General features: G+C 38.2%; 1 protein-coding gene across 1 annotated transcript; it reads left to right on the plus strand.

The window, feature by feature from the left end:
* The first annotated feature begins 5,423 nt into the window (after positions 1–5,423).
* LOC145592043 (uncharacterized) lies at positions 5,424–9,155 on the plus strand. The gene is made up of 5 exons (XM_081648508.1): positions 5,424–6,195; positions 6,610–6,885; positions 7,075–7,225; positions 7,628–7,796; positions 8,817–9,155. The coding sequence occupies exons 1-5, from the start codon at positions 5,424–5,426 to the stop codon at positions 9,153–9,155; spliced, it is 1,707 nt and encodes a 568-aa protein (XP_081504634.1).
* The last annotated feature ends 9,464 nt before the right edge of the window (positions 9,156–18,619 follow it).

Here is an 18,619-nt window from a genome sequence, read left to right on the forward strand (position 1 = left end):
GCCTACAACAAAAGTGTACACACACGACCTCTAAAAGAGGGTGACTTTGTGTTACGAAAAATGGAGGCAACCGATTGGGCCAATGAGCAGGGCAAGCTGACTCCTAATTGGAAAGGCCCTTACCGGATCTATGAGAAAGTAAGAGGCGGCCCTATTGCCTGGAAACTCTAGCCGGCAGGCGTCTGCCCAGAATTTGGAATGTAGACAACTTAAAAAGTACTACTTCTAAGACTTATAAATTTTTGTAAATGAAAAGCCTATCAATGAAAAGCTGCTTTTTATTTTCAATTTGATTATTTATTACTTTATATACATGCGTGTTACGCCTCAAGCACCGTTAGTTCAATGTGCAGACGGCCTATTCTTATAACAAATAAGCAAAGTCTAAAAACTTAGAGCTAAAAAACCGTCTTAAAAAGACAACATGAAGCCAATGGCCAGATGACATTAAAATTTATAAATCCGTCTGCTCCAACATGAGTATGGCGTCCGGCAACGCCCATCCAGGTGAATTCGTCGCAGAGAGTATCTCCTATTTGGGTGGCACATTTCTCTTTAAACGCATACAGACGACCAAAATTAAACGGCCTAATTGGCCAACTCATAGTTGTCTGACCTAAGTAATCTAAAGAACAACCAAATCTACGAGAACCAGATGTCTAAAGACATCAGCCGATGACCAAGCAAAGTTCTAACTTAGATTATTTCTTGAAATATGCAAGTCCTCCCAATGGGGCAATAGGACATCGAGTGTATAAATAGATTACAAGTCCGCCTGTATGTTTGGACGGTTGGTACTTGGTTTGGGTAAATCACTACTGTGATTGATTGACTTTGAAACTAACCACACATCCGCCCAGGGGCAAAGCACAGCCGGTTTTCCAGTTGCCACATGTTGTTAGTGAGATAGGCAAAAGTTAAAGTATGTATGTATGTAAAAATTCAAAATGCAAAAATTAAAAAAATTGGAGCAAATTGAACAAAATCGACTCAGTTGGCACATATCATAAATTCAACCCGACCAAATAGCCGGGTGATAATGTCAACCGGATACGCATCCGGGCAAAGATAAAAATAAAAAAATTAAAAAAATTAAAAAAATTAAAAAGAAGAAGAAATTATTTAAATCATTAGGGTGTAGATGGGTGGCCCTGAACATCCTCCTCAGGCGGGGGAACAGCGGAGTTTTGGGGAATGCTCTCTTCTGGCTCCTTCTCTACTCCTCCCCCACTTGCTTTCTGAGCTGGCTCCCCCTCATCAACCTCCTTATTGGCCCAGACGTCAAATGGCTCTGGATCTAGCTTGCCTTCATCTCGTGCTAACTGAACCTCATCAGCATATTAGTAAGCCAGGGCCCAGATGTCTTATTCCTTCTCCTGATGTAACGCATCCCAGGCTATCTTCATCCAGTTTTCGTAGTCGATTTCATTCTCTTCGATGAGGCAGTCTTGCTCCGCCCTTAAAGTGATCTTGAAGTTAGCCTAAGCCTAGGCCATTTCGTTCTTCGGGCGGTTGACGTCTACCCAGAGATTGGTGTTCTCTTTGTCCACCCCCTCCAAAGCCTTGAGGTCCGCCTGAGCATTCTTGAGGGTAGTGTAAACTTTGGCCAAATATGAGTTTACTGAGTACAAAGTTCAGTTTGTTAAGTATACATGTTGAGTATCAAGCAATTTACAGCAATACAAAACACAAAAAAGTTTGAATGATTTTGGAAAATTATGGTTTTTGGGTTAAGTTTCGAGGGCGAAACTTCTTTTAAGAGGGGTAGATTGTAATCCCCCATAATTATGTGAATACAAAAATTTATATTTATGTGAATATTTAACTATGATTATTTATTTATATGATTTATTCTACCATTTCAAAAAAAAAAAAAAAAAATTATTATTATTAGATGATTATTTATTTTACTATTTTAAAAGTTGATAAAACTATTTCATAAAAATTATTTCATTACTTATATTTTAATTATTATACAAGTCCAACCCGTTGTTCATTAAGCCTAATTTTTTTTTAAAACCCACTCACTTTAAGCCCAAGTATCAATCCTAGTTTTATTAGAACTAGGAAACTAAACCACTTTAATAATAAAACCCCTCAAGCTTTCCCCTCCTCCAATTTCACGACAAAAAAAAAAAAAAAAAAAAAAAAAAAGAGGAAGAAGCTGCCGCCAGCCAGCACCACCGCCGCCTGCACCACCGCCGGCCACCAGCTGCCGCCTGCTGCTGCCGTTCGCCCCTCTTCTCCCTCTCTTCCTTTATTTTTTTTATTGTTTTATTATCTTAATTAAAATTGTTTAAAGTTTCAACCTTTAATTAAAATTTTGTTCTAAATTATATTATTATGGTTTGATAATATGTTAGGATTCTAAAAGATTATAAATTAATGAGTTTTGACATGTTTAATTTATTAAATAAAATTTCAGATTATGTATTTTGTATATTTTAGGGTTTAAAGCATTGATTTTTCATGTTTTAGGGCTTGATAACGTGTTAATCAAACTATCTAATCATACTATGTTTAAATTACATTAAAGTATAATTATTTTAATCATATATAATTTTTCAGATTTATTAAAGTTTCAATTTTTATGAACAAGTAGTGTTAATTTCATGTTTTTATGCTTCTAAACCTATAAAATAATTATTGTGAGTATTTTGTGATTGAAAAAGCTTTGAACTTGATATTCTAACTTTTAAAATAATTTTCAGATTTCATACCTTTTATTTTGAAGCCTCTAATTGCATTGAATTGATATATTCTTGGGTTTTTAACACACTAACTTGCTATATAATGACTATTTCAAGTAATTATGCTTATGGGGTTATTTTATATACTTAAAACAAATTTCCAGATTTATTTACCCACTTTAAAGTTGCTGTAATTTGATATAAAACACTATATTTTCATAAATCTAACATATAAACTTGAAGTTGGGATGTTATATTACTAACTTTGATTTTGGGGACAATTTAAAGGCTTTATTTTGATGATTTAAGGGTTTTAAAGTAGTTTAGTATTGCTGTAATTTTAATTGCTTTGATATTGATTTATTTCTAATTGTTTGGTTTAGGAGAGGACTTTGTAGAAGGCGACTTCTAGTTTTAAAGTGGCCAATCGAATTGTTTACTCAAGGTACGTACAAGTTACGAAACCTTGCTTGTAGGTGCATGTTTAAGGACAGATCGAGAACTTAGTATCATGTATAGGATTGACTGGGTTAAATTGTCTGGTTATACATTGTGGATTTCAAATGATGTGCACTAGTTTATAATGCAAGTATTATTTGTGCTATAATTATGCAAGGTGCGCTTAAAGGCAAAGGTATGTGATTGGTGTAAAGATCAAATTATTACTCATTCATGATTATGCAAACAGGATGAGTAAAGGAGAAACTCAAGTCTTGTAAGATGAGGTTAAGGTTTTGGGGTGCCTTATGCACTCAAGGTGTTTATACACCGAGGTAGTAATGGAATAATTAATAAATGTTGTTTATCACTAATAAATCAAGAATCTAAATTGAGAATTTGCCATGTTTGATTGAATTGTTTGGGATGTTTGTATTGAAATGTATATGAGTCATCACCAAGTCTAAACCTGTAAATCACGTAAAGTGTAAGATGGATGAGCAATAAAACTCTGGAATGGTGCACATCTGGAGTAATGACAATCAGGGGTTGGGGTACATGGGGTATTAGCCGTGTACTTTTCTCGAGGCCGTCTGATCTACGAGTCTCTTATTTCAAATATTTTTCTTAAAACTAGGAATTAGGTGAGATCTCATACTAACTACGGTCACGGAGTCGCGCCCGTGGTCGTTGGATGTTTACTGATGTTTCCGAAAGGAGGCATGGGGTTTTTCTTTATTGATGTTCCAAATGGGACATGGGTTGGACAACCTTGTCTATTGCTAAGTCCAATGAAATAATTAAATGAGTCAGTCAGTATCAATTAGTGAGGTCTTAATAAATTTAATAGTCGAGTCATGAATTGAGTCTATATTTAATGATGCTTGTGCTTGATTATTAGTAGCATGTTAGGTATTTTCTTAATTTGATTTCGCAGCTTGTATGTACTTAGCTTTGCTGACTGCGTGTTTTTGTGTGTGTCTTTCTTTGGTCATGGCCTTCGCCGTTCAATGACCCTGTGACGATCTTAGGCGCGTAACTAACAGCTGAGGATTTAAGTTCAAAGGCTAAAGTGATTTTTTTTCAAAACTTAGTATGTTTGAAACGTTTTATCTAAAATGAGTTTGAAGCTTATTTTGTCTACTTAGTGAGCTTTGGGTAGACTTAAGAAAGGAATGCATGCATATTTCATACATATCTTTTCATTTAATTGTCACATGAGGTGTTATTTTCCTTATTTATTTAACATGTTGTAATTAATGTCCTAATTGATGTGTTTTATGATGTGCTTGTGTTATGCTTTTGTATGTTCGTTGTGTTGGGTTGACGTAGAAAAGAAATGAGTGACTCAGTAAGCACGTCTGAAAGCACGAATAATGGTACTAGGAACAACCCCGTTGTTGTGTCTGAGGATGAGAATGATGCTCGAAGTGAAGATACTCTAGAGAGGTTTGAAAGGACTATCACGCCAGCTAATCCTGATGAGGAAGATTACCAATATATACATGAGTTTAAGACTGCAAAGAACAAAAAGCATAAGATTAAAACCTACCAAAGAATGTTCCATGACTATACTCTTATTGAATTTTCAGATGAGAATAACCTTGAATGGCTACAACCACCACCTGAAGATCCAAATGTTGGAAGGAGAGCTACTAGGAATCCTAATCCGCTTTACAAGGCAATAATTATTGAAGACTCAGATGATGAGAAGGATCCCGATTTCGATGTTAATAATTATGATGAGAAGAAAGATAAAAACAGCAATGTGATACCTTGAGGTTTATTTTTGTTAGGGTAGAGTTAGCATGAATAAGGCAATTTGCCATTAATAATGGTTATTAGAACTTCATTATAGTATGATTTAGATGATTAATTTAAATAAGTAGCCAGTGCTACAGAGTCATTATTTGGGATTGATACCTTTATTCAAGTTATAATAAGAAGTTGATATTTTATTTTAAGAGCCTTATTTTACTTTTCTTTGTGAGTAACATCAAGTCTAATTTTTGTGATCATATAATTTTGGGAAAAATTTCTTTGTTTATCATTAAAACTTAGTATGAGTGGCGCGGGATGGGGGAAATATTTTCTTAATTTCATTTAATCCTGCTTATGAATTGTGTTTATAATGTATGGTTTTGCTTGGAACAAGGGGGTGCAATCTCAAAGTACCCTTTTGAACCAATTTATATGACGAATGCAATATTGTGATTCAATGAATATGTGTGAATAGTATTTGGATTTCATTTAAAATAGAGTGCACCTTTATTCTATTTCAAGCGTAGCACTAGAATGGCTGGGAACGCTGCCTTAGCTGATGCTATTCGTTTGCTGGCTGAAAATCTTAACCAAAATCGGGGAGACCAAGTCGACCCACAATCAGAGATGTTTAAGAAGTTGGCCCAGGTTAGGCCACCAGTTTTTAAGGGAGGTGCTGACCCTACTTTCCTAGAAAACTGGATTAGGGAATTTGATAAGCTGTTTGTGGCACTGAACTGTCCTGAGGGTATGAAAGTGGACCAGGCAGCTATGTATCTTAAGGACGAAGCTGATATATGGTGGAGAGATAACTCTGAACTAGTGAGAGCCAGACCTAACTTTGGGTGGGAAGTGTTCAAAACCGCTCTGAGAGATAAATTTTACCCTCCTTTTCTAAAGAAACAGAAGGCTCAGGAGTTCATAAACCTGAATATGGGACAGATGACAATTTCTGAGTATTACAATAAATTTATGACCCTTGCTAGGTTTGCTCCTGAGGTAGTACCCACAGAAGAACTGAAGGCTCAGAGGTTTGAGCAGGGGTTAACTGACCAATTACAGAAAGACTTAGCTGGAAAGGTATTTAAAACCCTTGATAAGGTATATGAGAGAGCTGCTCACATGTACCACCTGAATTCAAAGAGTGTGGGCGAGAGTACTAAGGCCGGAGAAAAAAGGAAAGACTTTGGGAGACCCGAACACCAAAGTAGCTTTAAGAGGCCTAGAAATGGGAACTCGTTTGATAGAGGTAACCAAAATGTTAGCAACTCTTCTAATGCTAACAATGGAGAGAGAACCTACCATTGTAAGTGGTGTAGGAGAAACCACCCTAGGAGAGACTGTGATGGGAATTTGGTGACTTGCCGGTTCTGTAATAAGAAGGGGCACAGGGAATATGAGTGTTACACCAAACAGAAACAACAGGGAAATGGTGGGAATGGTGGGAACACCCAACAGAGGCCTAACAACTTCAACAACCAGGGGAACAAGGGAAATGGTCAGAATGGGAAGTTTGGAAATGGTAGCAACAACAACAACAGATCTGACAACGGCAGCAACAACTCGGGCAACAACAACAATGGTTACTAGGCAAGAAACAACACTCCTGGGCGCTTGTCTGTGATGAGCAAGGGAGAAGCTGAGAGGTCCTCGGATGTAGTTACTGGTACTTTTTCTATTCATTCTGTCTCTGTCAACACTTTGTTTGACTCTGGAGCAGCTTACTCTTTCATTTCTTCTTCTGTTGTATGCAAGTTAAACTTAACTGAATCGAGTTATGTTGATGTGTCAGTTAGTTTGCCTACGGGTAAACTTGTCCATTGTAATAGAATATTCGAAGGCTTGCCTTTGAAAATAGGAGAAGCTATATTTTCATCAAATCTTATTGAGTTTAATCTAGGGGATTTGGATGTAATTCTGGGGATGGATTGGCTGAGTTCGTACAAGGCCAAGATAGACTGTGAGATGCAGAGGGTGCAATTGAGAGATCCTTTGGGTAAGACGATGTCCTATAGACATTTAGGGAAGCCTAAGGGTTTTGGGATTATTTCTGCTTTGAAGGTCAAGAAGCTAGTGAATGAGGGATGTCCATTGTACTTTTGCTGTGTCCAAAATTTGAGTATGAGTGAGAGTAGGCGGATGGAGGATGTACCCATTGTGAATGAGTTTTTAGATGTCTTTCCAGAAGAGATTTCGGGAATGCCGCCTAAGAGGGAAGTTGAGTTTACCATTGACTTAGTCCCAGGAGCTGCACCAATCTCAAAAGCACCTTATAGAATGGCACCAACTGAGATGAGTGAGCTAAAGGCTCAATTACAGGAGTTGGTAGACAAGGGGTTCATTAGGCCTAGTGCATCACCTTGGGGAGCACCTATGTTATTTGTGAAAAAGAAGGATGGAAGTTTGAGGCTATGTATTGATTACAGAGAGTTGAATAATGTGACGGTGAAGAATAAGTACCCTTTACCTAGGATAGATGACTTGTTTGACCAGCTAAGGAGAGCAAGTGTGTTTTCGAAGATTGATTTGAGGTCGGGGTACCATCAGTTGAAGGTTGCGGATAAAGACATTCCAAAAACAACCTTTAGAACTCGGTATGGGCATTACGAGTTTACTGTCATGCCTTTTGGGTTAACCAATGCACCAGCCATATTTATGGACTTGATGAACCGAGTGTTTCATGAGTATTTGGATAAGTTTGTAATTGTGTTCATTGATGACATTTTGGTGTATTCGAGGAATGAGGAAGAGCATGCTGAGCACTTGAGAACTACCCTTGAAACTCTTAAAAAGAACAAGCTGTATGCTAAGTTTTCTAAGTGCGAATTCTGGTTGGAGAAAGTTGCATTTTTGGGGCATTACATTTCGAAAGAGGGTGTATCTGTGGATCCTGCGAAAATCAAGGCGGTGAGTGAGTGGCCTACACCTAAGAATGTGATTGATGTTCGTAGTTTCTTGGGATTAGCTGGGTATTATAGAAGGTTTGTTAAGGATTTTTCGAGGATAGCTAGACCCATGACTACCCTTATGAAGAAGTAGAGCAAGTTTGAGTGGAATGAGAGTTGTGAGTCAGCTTTTCAAACCCTCAAAGAGCGATTGACCACTGCACCAGTGCTGGTATTACCTGATGGGAGTGAAGGATTCGAAGTGTACAATGATGCCTCGAAGCATGGTTTGGGATGTGTCCTACAGCAGAATGGAAAGGTGATCGCATATGCATCGAGACAACTGAAGAAACATGAGGTTAATTACCCTACCCATGACTTGGAGCTTGCAGCTGTTGTGTTCGCTTTGAAAATTTGGAGGCACTACCTTTACGGTGTTTCTTGTAAGATCTTCACAGACCATAAGAGTCTAAAGTACATCTTCACCCAAGACCACTTGAATATGCGGCAACGTAGATGGCTAGAGTACCTCACAGACTACCATGTCCACATCCAGTATCATAAGGGAAAGGCGAATGTAGTTGCTGATGCTCTTAGCAGAAAGTCGAGTCATAATGTCAATGCTTTGATTGTGGCCAATGAGTTGTGTGAAGATATGAGGAGATTGAACCTTGAGGTTATTAATCAAGGAGAGTTAGAGGGATTACTGAGTGCTTTAACCATCCAACCTTCAATATTTGAGGAGATTAAATAAAGGCAGCTGGAGGATGAGTCGTTTCAGAAGATTAGGGATCGTGTGACTAGTGGTGCGGAGACTGAATTCAAGATTCATGTGGATGGGAGCTTGAGATATAAGGAGAGATGGTGTATACCTCAGAAGTGTGAGGATGTTAAAAGAAAAATCATGGAGGAGTGCCATAATACACCTTATTCAGTTCACCCTGGGGGAGATAAGTTGTATAAGGACTTGAAGGAGTTCTATTGGTGGCCGAATATGAAGAGATAGGTTGCTAAGTTTGTATCAAAGTGTCTGACATGCCAGAAGGTGAAGATAGACCACAAAAGGCCCATGGGAAAGGTGCAACCATTAGAAATGCCTGGTTGGAAATGGGATTCTATATCTATGGACTTTATGACAGGTTTACCAAAGACTCGTAGTGGGAACGACACGATTTGGGTAATTGTGGACAGACTTACTAAGTCAGCAATGTTCATTCCTATCAAGGAGACCAGGAAAAAGAAGCAGCTAGCAAGTGTCTATGTGAAGAGTGTAGTTCGTTTGCATGGAGTTCCCAAGGGCATAGTGTCGGACAGGGATTCGAGGTTTCTATCAAAGTTTTGGCAAAAAGTGCAAGAAAACCTTGGAACTGCATTGAAATGAGTACTGCCTTTCATCCTGCAACGGATGGTCAAACCGAGAGAACAAACCAAACCATGAAGGATATGCTACCGCCTGTACTTTGGATTTCCAAGGGAATTGGGAGGATCACCTACCTTTGATCGAATTCTCCTACAATAACAGTTACCATAAAAGCATCAAGATGGCACCATTCGAAGCTTTGTATGGAAGAAAGTGCAGAAGTCCAGTTTGCTGGAATGACTACAGCGAACGAGTTACTTTGGGTACAGAGTTCATTGAAGATATGGTGAGCAAGGTGAGACTAATTCAGTCGCGTATAAAAGCAGCACAAGATAGACAGAAGAGTTATGCCGACTTGAAGAGAAGGGATGATGAGTTTAGTGTTGGGGACAAGGTCTTTCTAAAGGTTTCTCCAACAAAAGGTGTGATGCAATTTGGCAAGAAAAGGAAACTTAGTGCTAAGTATGTGGGGCCATATGAAATCCTCCAAAGTGTGGGAAAGGTGGCTTACAAATTGGCTTTGCCAATGGAGTTTGAGAAAATGCATGATGTCTCCACATTTCCCAGTTAAAGAAGTATGTGCCTAGTGAAACCCATGTTTTGCAACCGGAGACAATTCAACTAGATGAGTCCCTAACTTATGAAGAAAGACCAGTTAAGATACTAGGTCACAAGGTGCGGAGTACTAGAACCAAAGATGTGAAGATAGTGAAAGTCCTTTGGTCGAACCAAGAGTACGAAGAGGCTACTTGGGAGGCCGAGGAAGAGATGAGGACCAAGTATCCGGAGTTATTTGACGAGGTGAGTTACGAGGGCGTAACTCTTTTCTTTTGAGGGGGGTAGAATGCGATGTGATTTCGCGTTTTTACCTCAATTATACCATTTATTGCTTGATTTTGCATGTTTTTGATTATTATTATGCATTAGTATTGCGTTTACACACAATAAAAGTATGTAAACTTTGGCCAAATATGAGTTTACTGAGTACAAAGTTCAGTTAGTTGAGTATACATGTTGAGGATCAAGCAATTTACAGCAATACAAAACACAAAAAAGTTTGAATGATTTTGGAAAATTATGGTTTTTGGGTTAAGTTTCGAGGGCGAAATTTCTTTTAAGAGGGGTAGATTGTAATCCCCCATAATTATGTGAATACAAAAATTTATATTTATGTGAATATTTAACTATGATTATTTATTTATATGATTTATTCTACCATTTCAAAACAAAAAAATTATTATTATTAGATGATTATTTATTTTACTATTTTAAAAGTTGATAAAACTATTTCATAAAAATTATTTCATTACTTATATTTTAATTATTATACAAGTCCAACCCGTTGTTCATTAAGCCTGATTTTTTTTAAAACCCACTCACTTTAAGCCCAAGTATCAATCCTAGTTTTATTAGAACTAGGAAACTAAACCACTCTAATAATAAAACCCCTCAAGCTTTCCCCTCCTCCAATTTCACGACAAAAAAAAAATAAAAAGAGGAAGAAGCTGCCGCCAGCCAGCACCACCGCCCAGCCAGCACCACCGCCGCCTGCACCACCGCCGGCCACCAGCTGCCGCCTGATGCTGCCGTTCGCCCCTCTTCTCCCTCTCTTCCTTTATTTTTTTTATTGCTTTATTATCTTAATTAAAATTGTTTAAAGTTTCAACCTTTAATTAAAATTTTGTTCTAAATTATATTATTATGGTTTGATAATATGTTTGGATTTTAAAAGATTATAAATTTATGAGTTTTGACATGTTTAATTTATTAAATAAAATTTCAGATTATGTATTTTGTATATTTTAGGGTTTAAAGCATTGATTTTTCATGTTTTAGGGCTTGATAACGTATTAATCAAACTATCTAATCATACTATGTTTAAATTACATTAAAGTATAATTATTTTAATCATATATAAATTTTCAGATTTATTAAAGTTTCAATTTTTATGAACAAGTAGTGTTAATTTCATGTTTTTATGCTTCTAAACCTATAAAATAATTATTGTGAGTATTTTGTGATTGAAAAAGCTTTGAACTTTATATTCTAACTTTAAAAATAATTTTCAGATTTCATACCTTTTATTTTGAAGCCTCTAATTGCATTGAATTGATATATTCTTGGGTTTTTAACACACTAACTTGCTTTATAATGACTATTTCAAGTAATTATGCTTATGGGGTTATTTTATCTACTTAAAACAAATTTCCAGATTTATTTACCCACTTTAAAGTTGTTGTAATTTGATATAAAACACTATATTTTCATAAATCTAACATATAAACTTGAAGTTGGGATGTTATATTACTAACTTTGATTTTGGGGACAATTTAAAGGCTTTATTTTGATGATTTAAGAGGTTTTAAAGTAGTTTAGTATTGCTGTAATTTTAATTGCTTTGGTATTGATTTATTTCTAATTGTTTGGTTTAGGAGAGGACTTTGTAGAAGGCGACTTCTAGTTTTAAAGTTGGTTGGTTGTTTGCATTTTATTTCTTTTGCAAGTTTGAATTTATTTTAATTCGATTTTATTTGACACCAATTCTTTTGGGTGTGAATTTATGTGAACACTGAATTTAATCACTTACTACTTTTATTGGGTTTTAAATAAGGGCCTTAATGGTTTCAACTTGTAGTACTTATTTTGATTTAATTCCTTTGTTTTGAGGTTTATTTAAAACTGTTTTGGTTTTCCGCTGCTAATTTCTGAGATAGCCTTAACGTTTGAACACGTGGCGGTAGCACGCCAGTAATTCTCTTGAAATTGTTCAGGTTATATGCAGGTTTCTCACAGGTTTTTAAGAGAGAATTATTGGGGTGTTACAGGTAGCCTTAAAGTCACTGGCCTTCTTGTTGGCGGTCTCCAAGGCAATCGTCAAACGTCTGATGTTGTCCGTCTGCGTCATTTCCAAGGCTTTAGATTCAAGTTCATTTATTGTATTTTGATAATACGCAACGTCTGCGGAATCTTTAACCGCTTTATTAGCCCACTTTACCTCTTCTCTCTTCCGAGTACACGGCCTCTTGAGCCCATCTACTCTCAGCATAGCCTGTGACGTACAAAAGGTGCGTTAAGGACGCAAGCGGAGAAATACTTGGGAAATTAACGGGAGATGTCATACCTCAAACAGGAGGGCCAGGATGCGTTCCAAGTTGAACGTCTCTATGCTAGGGATTACGTCCTTTTCCTTCTTGGGAATGGCCCCAAGCATGGACTTGGCATGCTGCTGTACGTCCAGCCACCGGGGAAGCGATCTGCACCATAATCAAGATTGGGTAAGTGAGCTATATAGGCGACCCTATCTATTGCCGGTTGCTCGACGATCCTTCAGACGTCTGCTGGGAGTGTGATTTCACTCGCAGGGGCCAGCCAAGCTCAGGCGGAGTATTGAAAGGGTTAGCCATACCTTCAAGGATTTGTAGGCTATCATTGCCTACAGTCGCTACAAAATCGGTTGTAGTCTTGGGTGGATCACCACCCTTCAGTACCGAATGGGCCCTCGGCTTTATCCCAAGATCAATGCCTAGGCCAAAGCCTTTTAGGCTGATGCTCTTCCCCCCGATGCTCATGCGGCCTTTCCCGGACGAATCATCTGGAGCCGTCTGAGCGGACGATGCTCTTTGAGTTTTGTTAAGGCAGGAGGCGTCATCATCTCGGGTCCATTTAATCGGCTTTTGGAATGACTTAGGAGGCTCTCCACCCTGCAAGTGAAATTGCTCATTAAACATACATACGGTAGATTGTCTCCATAGATAACTAATTCAAATATATTTACAAGGGGAGGGGGGGCAAATGGTTTTTACCTTAGCCTATATCTAGGCTCGTTTGGCCTTCGCGTTATCCTTACGGATTTGGGCGGCAGACCGCTTGGGTGTCTTGTTGTCTGAAAGCATCCTCGAAGCAGTGGCTGCAAAAAAGAAAGACTGTTAAATCATGAGGGTGCAATACAATTAAATTTAGCAATATAGACGGCTACCTTCCAGATGCATGGTGAACCTACGCTTGTCAAACTTTATGCTCAGACCACAGACGGACAAGAATGCCTTGTCTCTCAACCTTTCATGTTTTGGTATCCAGTTCTTTGGAACACTTATCACTTCCCCGGTTGGGAGAGTATCCGTTGTAAGCTCAAAAAAGCCCAGCTCTGTGATTTTCTCATAGTCCTCGTCCGGGGTAGTAGGGAACTTGGATTTTTTACCTAGAAGGTCAGGTTTTTTATTATACCGGCGGAACTCATGGCTTTCACGCCGTATAGGGCCAGAAACCAGATAGAATCGGTTCTTCCAGTTGAACCACTTAGACGGTTTGTCTAAGTTCATTTGATAATTGGGATAGGTGGTCAAAGTGTACCACGCTCTCCAGCCGCCTAGGTAGCGGCTAAGATAGTTCATGTAGGCAAACGCCTTCCAGCCGGGGTGCAGACCCTGCATCTCGCAGGCGGCGATATAGCCTAAAATGTTGACCCAAGAGTTTGGGGACAACTGCCAGACACCGAGTTCATAACCCCGCAAGATTGCCTTAGCTGCATCATACAGGGGGAACTGAAGACTAGCTAAAAACGCCGCCTCGTAGCAGCTGAATTATTCGTTACAATTAGGCTGGTCATCTTTCCAAGCAATGGTGCCTAGCTCAAACGGCACCCGGATCTTATACTCCCCACCAAGAGGTTGTTTCAATTTGAAGGCTTTAAGACCCTTTTCCATGTTTTCCATGTCTCTTGCAAAGACATGGATTGTGAGGGGATCTCTTCCCTCGTCCCATTTTTTCCTCTCCTCGACTTCACTATCCTCGAGTGAGGAGAGGAGGCATCGTTGCTATCTTCAGAGCAAGACCTAGAGGCGATGCTTCCCTCGTCTCTCTCTTAGGAAACCTCGTCATTAGAGCCAGAGGCAACCCCTTCCCCGTCTTCATCTTCGGGTCCCACCTCTCGAGAGCCAGCATTGGAGACGGCCTCTTCACTGTCTAACTCCTCAGATTCAGCTAGGATCCCATCACTTGGGGTTCTAGGGATCCTAGAAGGGAAGTCATCTTGGTCAATTTGCATATTAACCCCCTCAACCGGCGTGACTTCGTTAGACAGTACTTCCAATGTACCGTCTCTTCTTCACCTTCTGGTGGTTATTTGTTTGGTTCGAGCCATTGTGTCCTGCATAGGCATAGAGACGGTCGGTTTCGGGTATGAACAATGCTGCTCCATACACCCAGAGTCGACACCCCTAGTGGGACCCAAAAGTATGAACAATGGGACGAGGGAAGAGATCCCATCACAATCCATGTCTTTGCCAGAGACATGGAAAACATGGAAAAGGGCGCAACCCATCAGTCCTAGGTTTCCCTTAACCTAGGCAGGGGCAAATTCCTGATGACCCTATAAATAGGAAGATTTCCCCCTTTTTAGGGACACGTTCATTTATGTAAGAGAATTCACCTAATCTCGGAATCTGAGAAGATCTCTGTAGGCGTCGTTTGAAGTGCGTCTATGTTAAGCATGTTGTGAATATGCTTGGCACTGTTAGGAAGTGGGAATTGACATATACGATTAGGAACAACGATTAGGGACAAGGAAAGTAGAAAGCCGCCAACAAGTTTTTAAGGAACTTGTAAACCGTTCACGGATCATAAAAGGCAACCACGATAAAGGGACAACGAAAGGCAACAACGATTGACCCGTGAAGGTTACACCCCATTCATAATCCATGAGATAACTAACTCCATATGGTTTGGAACCACGAAAGGAGGATCGGGGATGATGGTCGAAGTGAGTCATGGAGTCACATTCGCCCGTATTGGCCTCTACTCGATTCTTATTGTGAAAAGTATTCTTGCGATCTCAAAGGCATGCAAACAAAGATTCAATTCGCTCCAAACTATTATTATGCTAAATTGGTTGAATATTAACGCAACATATAATTCTAAAATATTGTGATCACTTGAATTAAACAACTCCGAATTATCTTATTAAGCGTGATTTTCGATTACATATTCCCTTTAACATGGAATATGGTGATCATAATAACAATAGAATCGACATTAATATTGGAAGTAATTCAACCATAATATCGTTTGTCAAATCAAATAATAATAATAAACCCTAATCATGATACTAGTAATATTAAAATAAAATAAGAAATTAAATTAATTAATTACTCACATTTTGCGCACTCCTATAAATTTCTACATCATGAATAAATTGTTAGTAACTTCAATAAAAATATAAATCAAACTGAAATTAAATTAAATAAAAAGTAGAGTTAATTTGGTCCAAACCCTCAGTTAATTCTACCTTTCACGCCTTGGTTTATCAAGTGTGGACTCCTTGGAGTGCTTAGGGGAAGTATTACTAGGCACCGTGACACGTCAGCAATTGACGAGACGCGGTAATTCCAGTTTTTTATGTGTTTTTAAAACTATGATAACTTTTGATCCACAACTCGGAATAAGGCATATAATATATCATTGGAAAGATTATCAAGTCTAATTTTCAACCCAATTAAAATCAGGTCAAAATCATTTTTATATTTTAAGATATGGCCGTTTTAGTGAAAGGGTGTTGTTTTTGGGCCGAGTTTAGTATTTTGCTCATATCTTCTTCGTTTTAAATCGGAATTGGGCTTATGATATATCTTTGGAAAGCTTATTTCAAGACCTATCCAACCAAATAATAACTGGATCAAAATTATAGGTCCACAAAATCAGTTTCTATCGGTTTTGTGATGTGGACACGAAAAGTGGAAAGTAAGTTATGGTTTAGGGAAATGAGCTAGGAATTGGATTGGTTTATGAAATATATTGGGAACGAATATGGATTTAAGTACTCCAAAAGTTAAATACTCAACCCGACCAATAATGACGGTGAAAGGTTGTTCATCATCGGGTTTTGTTTTGAGGAGACATTTTTAGGTGTCTACAATCTCACTTTTACCTTTCCGCACTTTTTACTCTCTTCAACCGATACTAACTTGAATGTAGGAAGCGGAGCTCCTACCAACTGAAGTCTCCATGTTTTTGCAGGTACAGACCGCGTGGGACTCGTCTTGGTGACGTAATCCTCCCGAGGGACCAAAAAACACCCAAAACAACCTTGGTGCATAGAATGCACTAATAAACTTCCTTGACTTGATCTCAACTTACTTGAGTGAGCAATTAAATAAACTTACTTCCTTGACTCTACACCAATAAATAATGGGTGAGAATAAAATTCACGAATCATGTTCAATAATTCTAATTATAGCTCTTTTAAACATATATAAGTCTTGCTTATTAATTCCATGCTTCCTTGATACTCAAAAATAAAACATACTTCTATAATTCACATATATTCAACTTGTATCATGCTTCAAATATCATATTCACATACTTGCATAATAATTCATGTTCAACCAACATCAATTCCAAGCATATAATCAACCAAACATGCTACTAATTCATCACTTCAATCACAACTCACAATCCTAGCATGATATTAATTGCGCATACACAAATATTATTGTGCACATACGTACCTTGAATAACGCATTCACTCGGCCACACTTGCTAGAAATCACCTAACTCGAAACTTCCTACAATTAAAATACATGACTATAATTAATCCACTACTCTCACAAATTTCTAGCAACTATAATCATACTAATCAACCCCTTTTAATGACAATTAAGCCATAAAACTTTTTCTTTAAGTGGGTACTCTAAATCCTTTCAAAAAGACTTGATTTTCATGACTTAAATAAAATTTCAGCATACTTATTTAGTATAAAACATCACTTTTAGACTAGGAAATCATATATAAATCATTAAAACATTTCTCCCTTTTATGGGTAATCAAACCCTGACTCAATAATTAAAAAGTAGTGTGTGTAAATAAATTCCAGCATTAAATTGAAGGCGTTAAACTCATTAAAAACATGATTAGACCATGAATTAATCAATAACAACAACCTAGCCTCAATCCCTAACCAATTATACAAAATCCCCAATTTCTAGGGTTTATAATTTGGGGTTTTTTATTACGTAAAAGTCTGAAATTTATATTAATAAATTAGCAACATCAAAATCCCAAAATCAATACCAAAACATAATAAAAAATCATGCCTTTAAAACAACAAACCAATAGAATTAATTTTAGGATTAAAAGAAGTTTTTTTTATACACACAAACCGAAAAAGAGGAGGAGAGAGAGTGCATCGGCCGGCTGCCGGCACTGCTGCTGCTGTCGCCGGTGGTGGTGGTGGCGCCAGTGTTGGCCGCGCAAGAGGAGGGAGAAGGAGAGAGAGTGTGGCATGGGATTTGGGGAAAAAAAAGAAGAAAAGGAAAAGAAAAATAAAGGAAAAAGAAGAGAGAGAAAATAAAGAGAAATCCTTTGAATTTTTGTGAAATCTGACAATTATGAACTTGTGTGGAAAAATCTTGAGGTTTTAAAGTATTTATACTCTCTTTTTAAAAATAAAACTCATATTTACATCTTTGTCATTACTAATTTCTACTCCCTTACAAATTCCCCCTTTGGGCCAACTTATTGGGCCCTTAAATTCCCAATAAGTTGGTTCACTCATTTAAATACGATTGACCTAATTAAAAAAACTTTTGTTGCCTCAATTCATGATCCATTTTATTTATATATATAAATAAAATAATTAATTTATATATATATAAATATAATAAAAATACTGAGTATTACACATGAATCTGATATTCGGCCCCCATAACATAGGTGTCCCGAAACTCATTTATCTTTTTGCGCATGTTTCTCTGAGTTTCAGTGGATATATGGGTGAAGTAAGGGGTGAACTCTTCTTGCGCAGAGGAAGAAGCCGCCCCTTGTCCTCTTTCAGCAGAGGCGGCCTCCTCCTCAGAATCAGAGGAGGACTCAAAACTCTCTTGCTCTTCATGGGCCACAGGTGGCTTTATTTCAGCATTAGAGCCGCCTGAGGCAGCATGCGACTGAGATGACCGTTGCTCAGAGTCGGACGCACTATTGTCAGGACCATCATCTAACTCGTTCAAGATGGAGTCATCCAGCGTACTTGGAGTGCTGGGTGGATGGTCATAAACTTCATTCCTTGGAACCCTAATAGTGATGTCATCCTCGTCATCACTTACGGGGCCTTAGGTCTTCCTCTTAATCCTAGCCATAGTGCCTACACAAACACAGAGACGGCCAGATTCGGGGATGTTTGCAGAGGGGAACCCAAGTAGGGGAAGGCGACACTCCTAGTCCTAGATTCAGCGGTCTCTGGTGACCAGCTGACAGTTATCCTAGGCCGTGCCGTGTGTGTTTGTGAAACCATTTTGTAAACAAGGAATGACAAACACAAACGATAATTAAAGAACAAGAGAAAGAGAAAAGATAGGCGGTTACCTTGTATTGAAGGTGCTGTTGGAAGTGCTTGGGTTGGCTGTGATGCAGGCGGATTGAACTCAAGCGGCAATAATCAATTCTCTCAAAAGTCAAAGATTCTCTCTCGAAAAATTTTCGTGAATACTCGAAAA

Source organism: Chenopodium album, chromosome 18 (genome assembly GCF_948465745.1).
Source record: "Chenopodium album chromosome 18, dcCheAlbu1.1, whole genome shotgun sequence".
Lineage (NCBI taxonomy): Eukaryota > Viridiplantae > Streptophyta > Magnoliopsida > Caryophyllales > Amaranthaceae > Chenopodium > Chenopodium album.

Coding starts and splice junctions, on each gene's coding strand:
- LOC145592043 (XM_081648508.1), top strand. CDS start 5,424: ATGGCTGGGAACGCTGCCTTAGCTGATGCTATTCGTTTGCTGGCTGAA. Junction 6,196..6,609: donor TGGAGAGAGAACCTACCATT/GTAAGTGGTGTA, acceptor ACTCTGGAGCAG/CTTACTCTTTCATTTCTTCT. Junction 7,226..7,627: donor CAGGAGTTGGTAGACAAGGG/GTTCATTAGGCC, acceptor GGTGTATTCGAG/GAATGAGGAAGAGCATGCTG.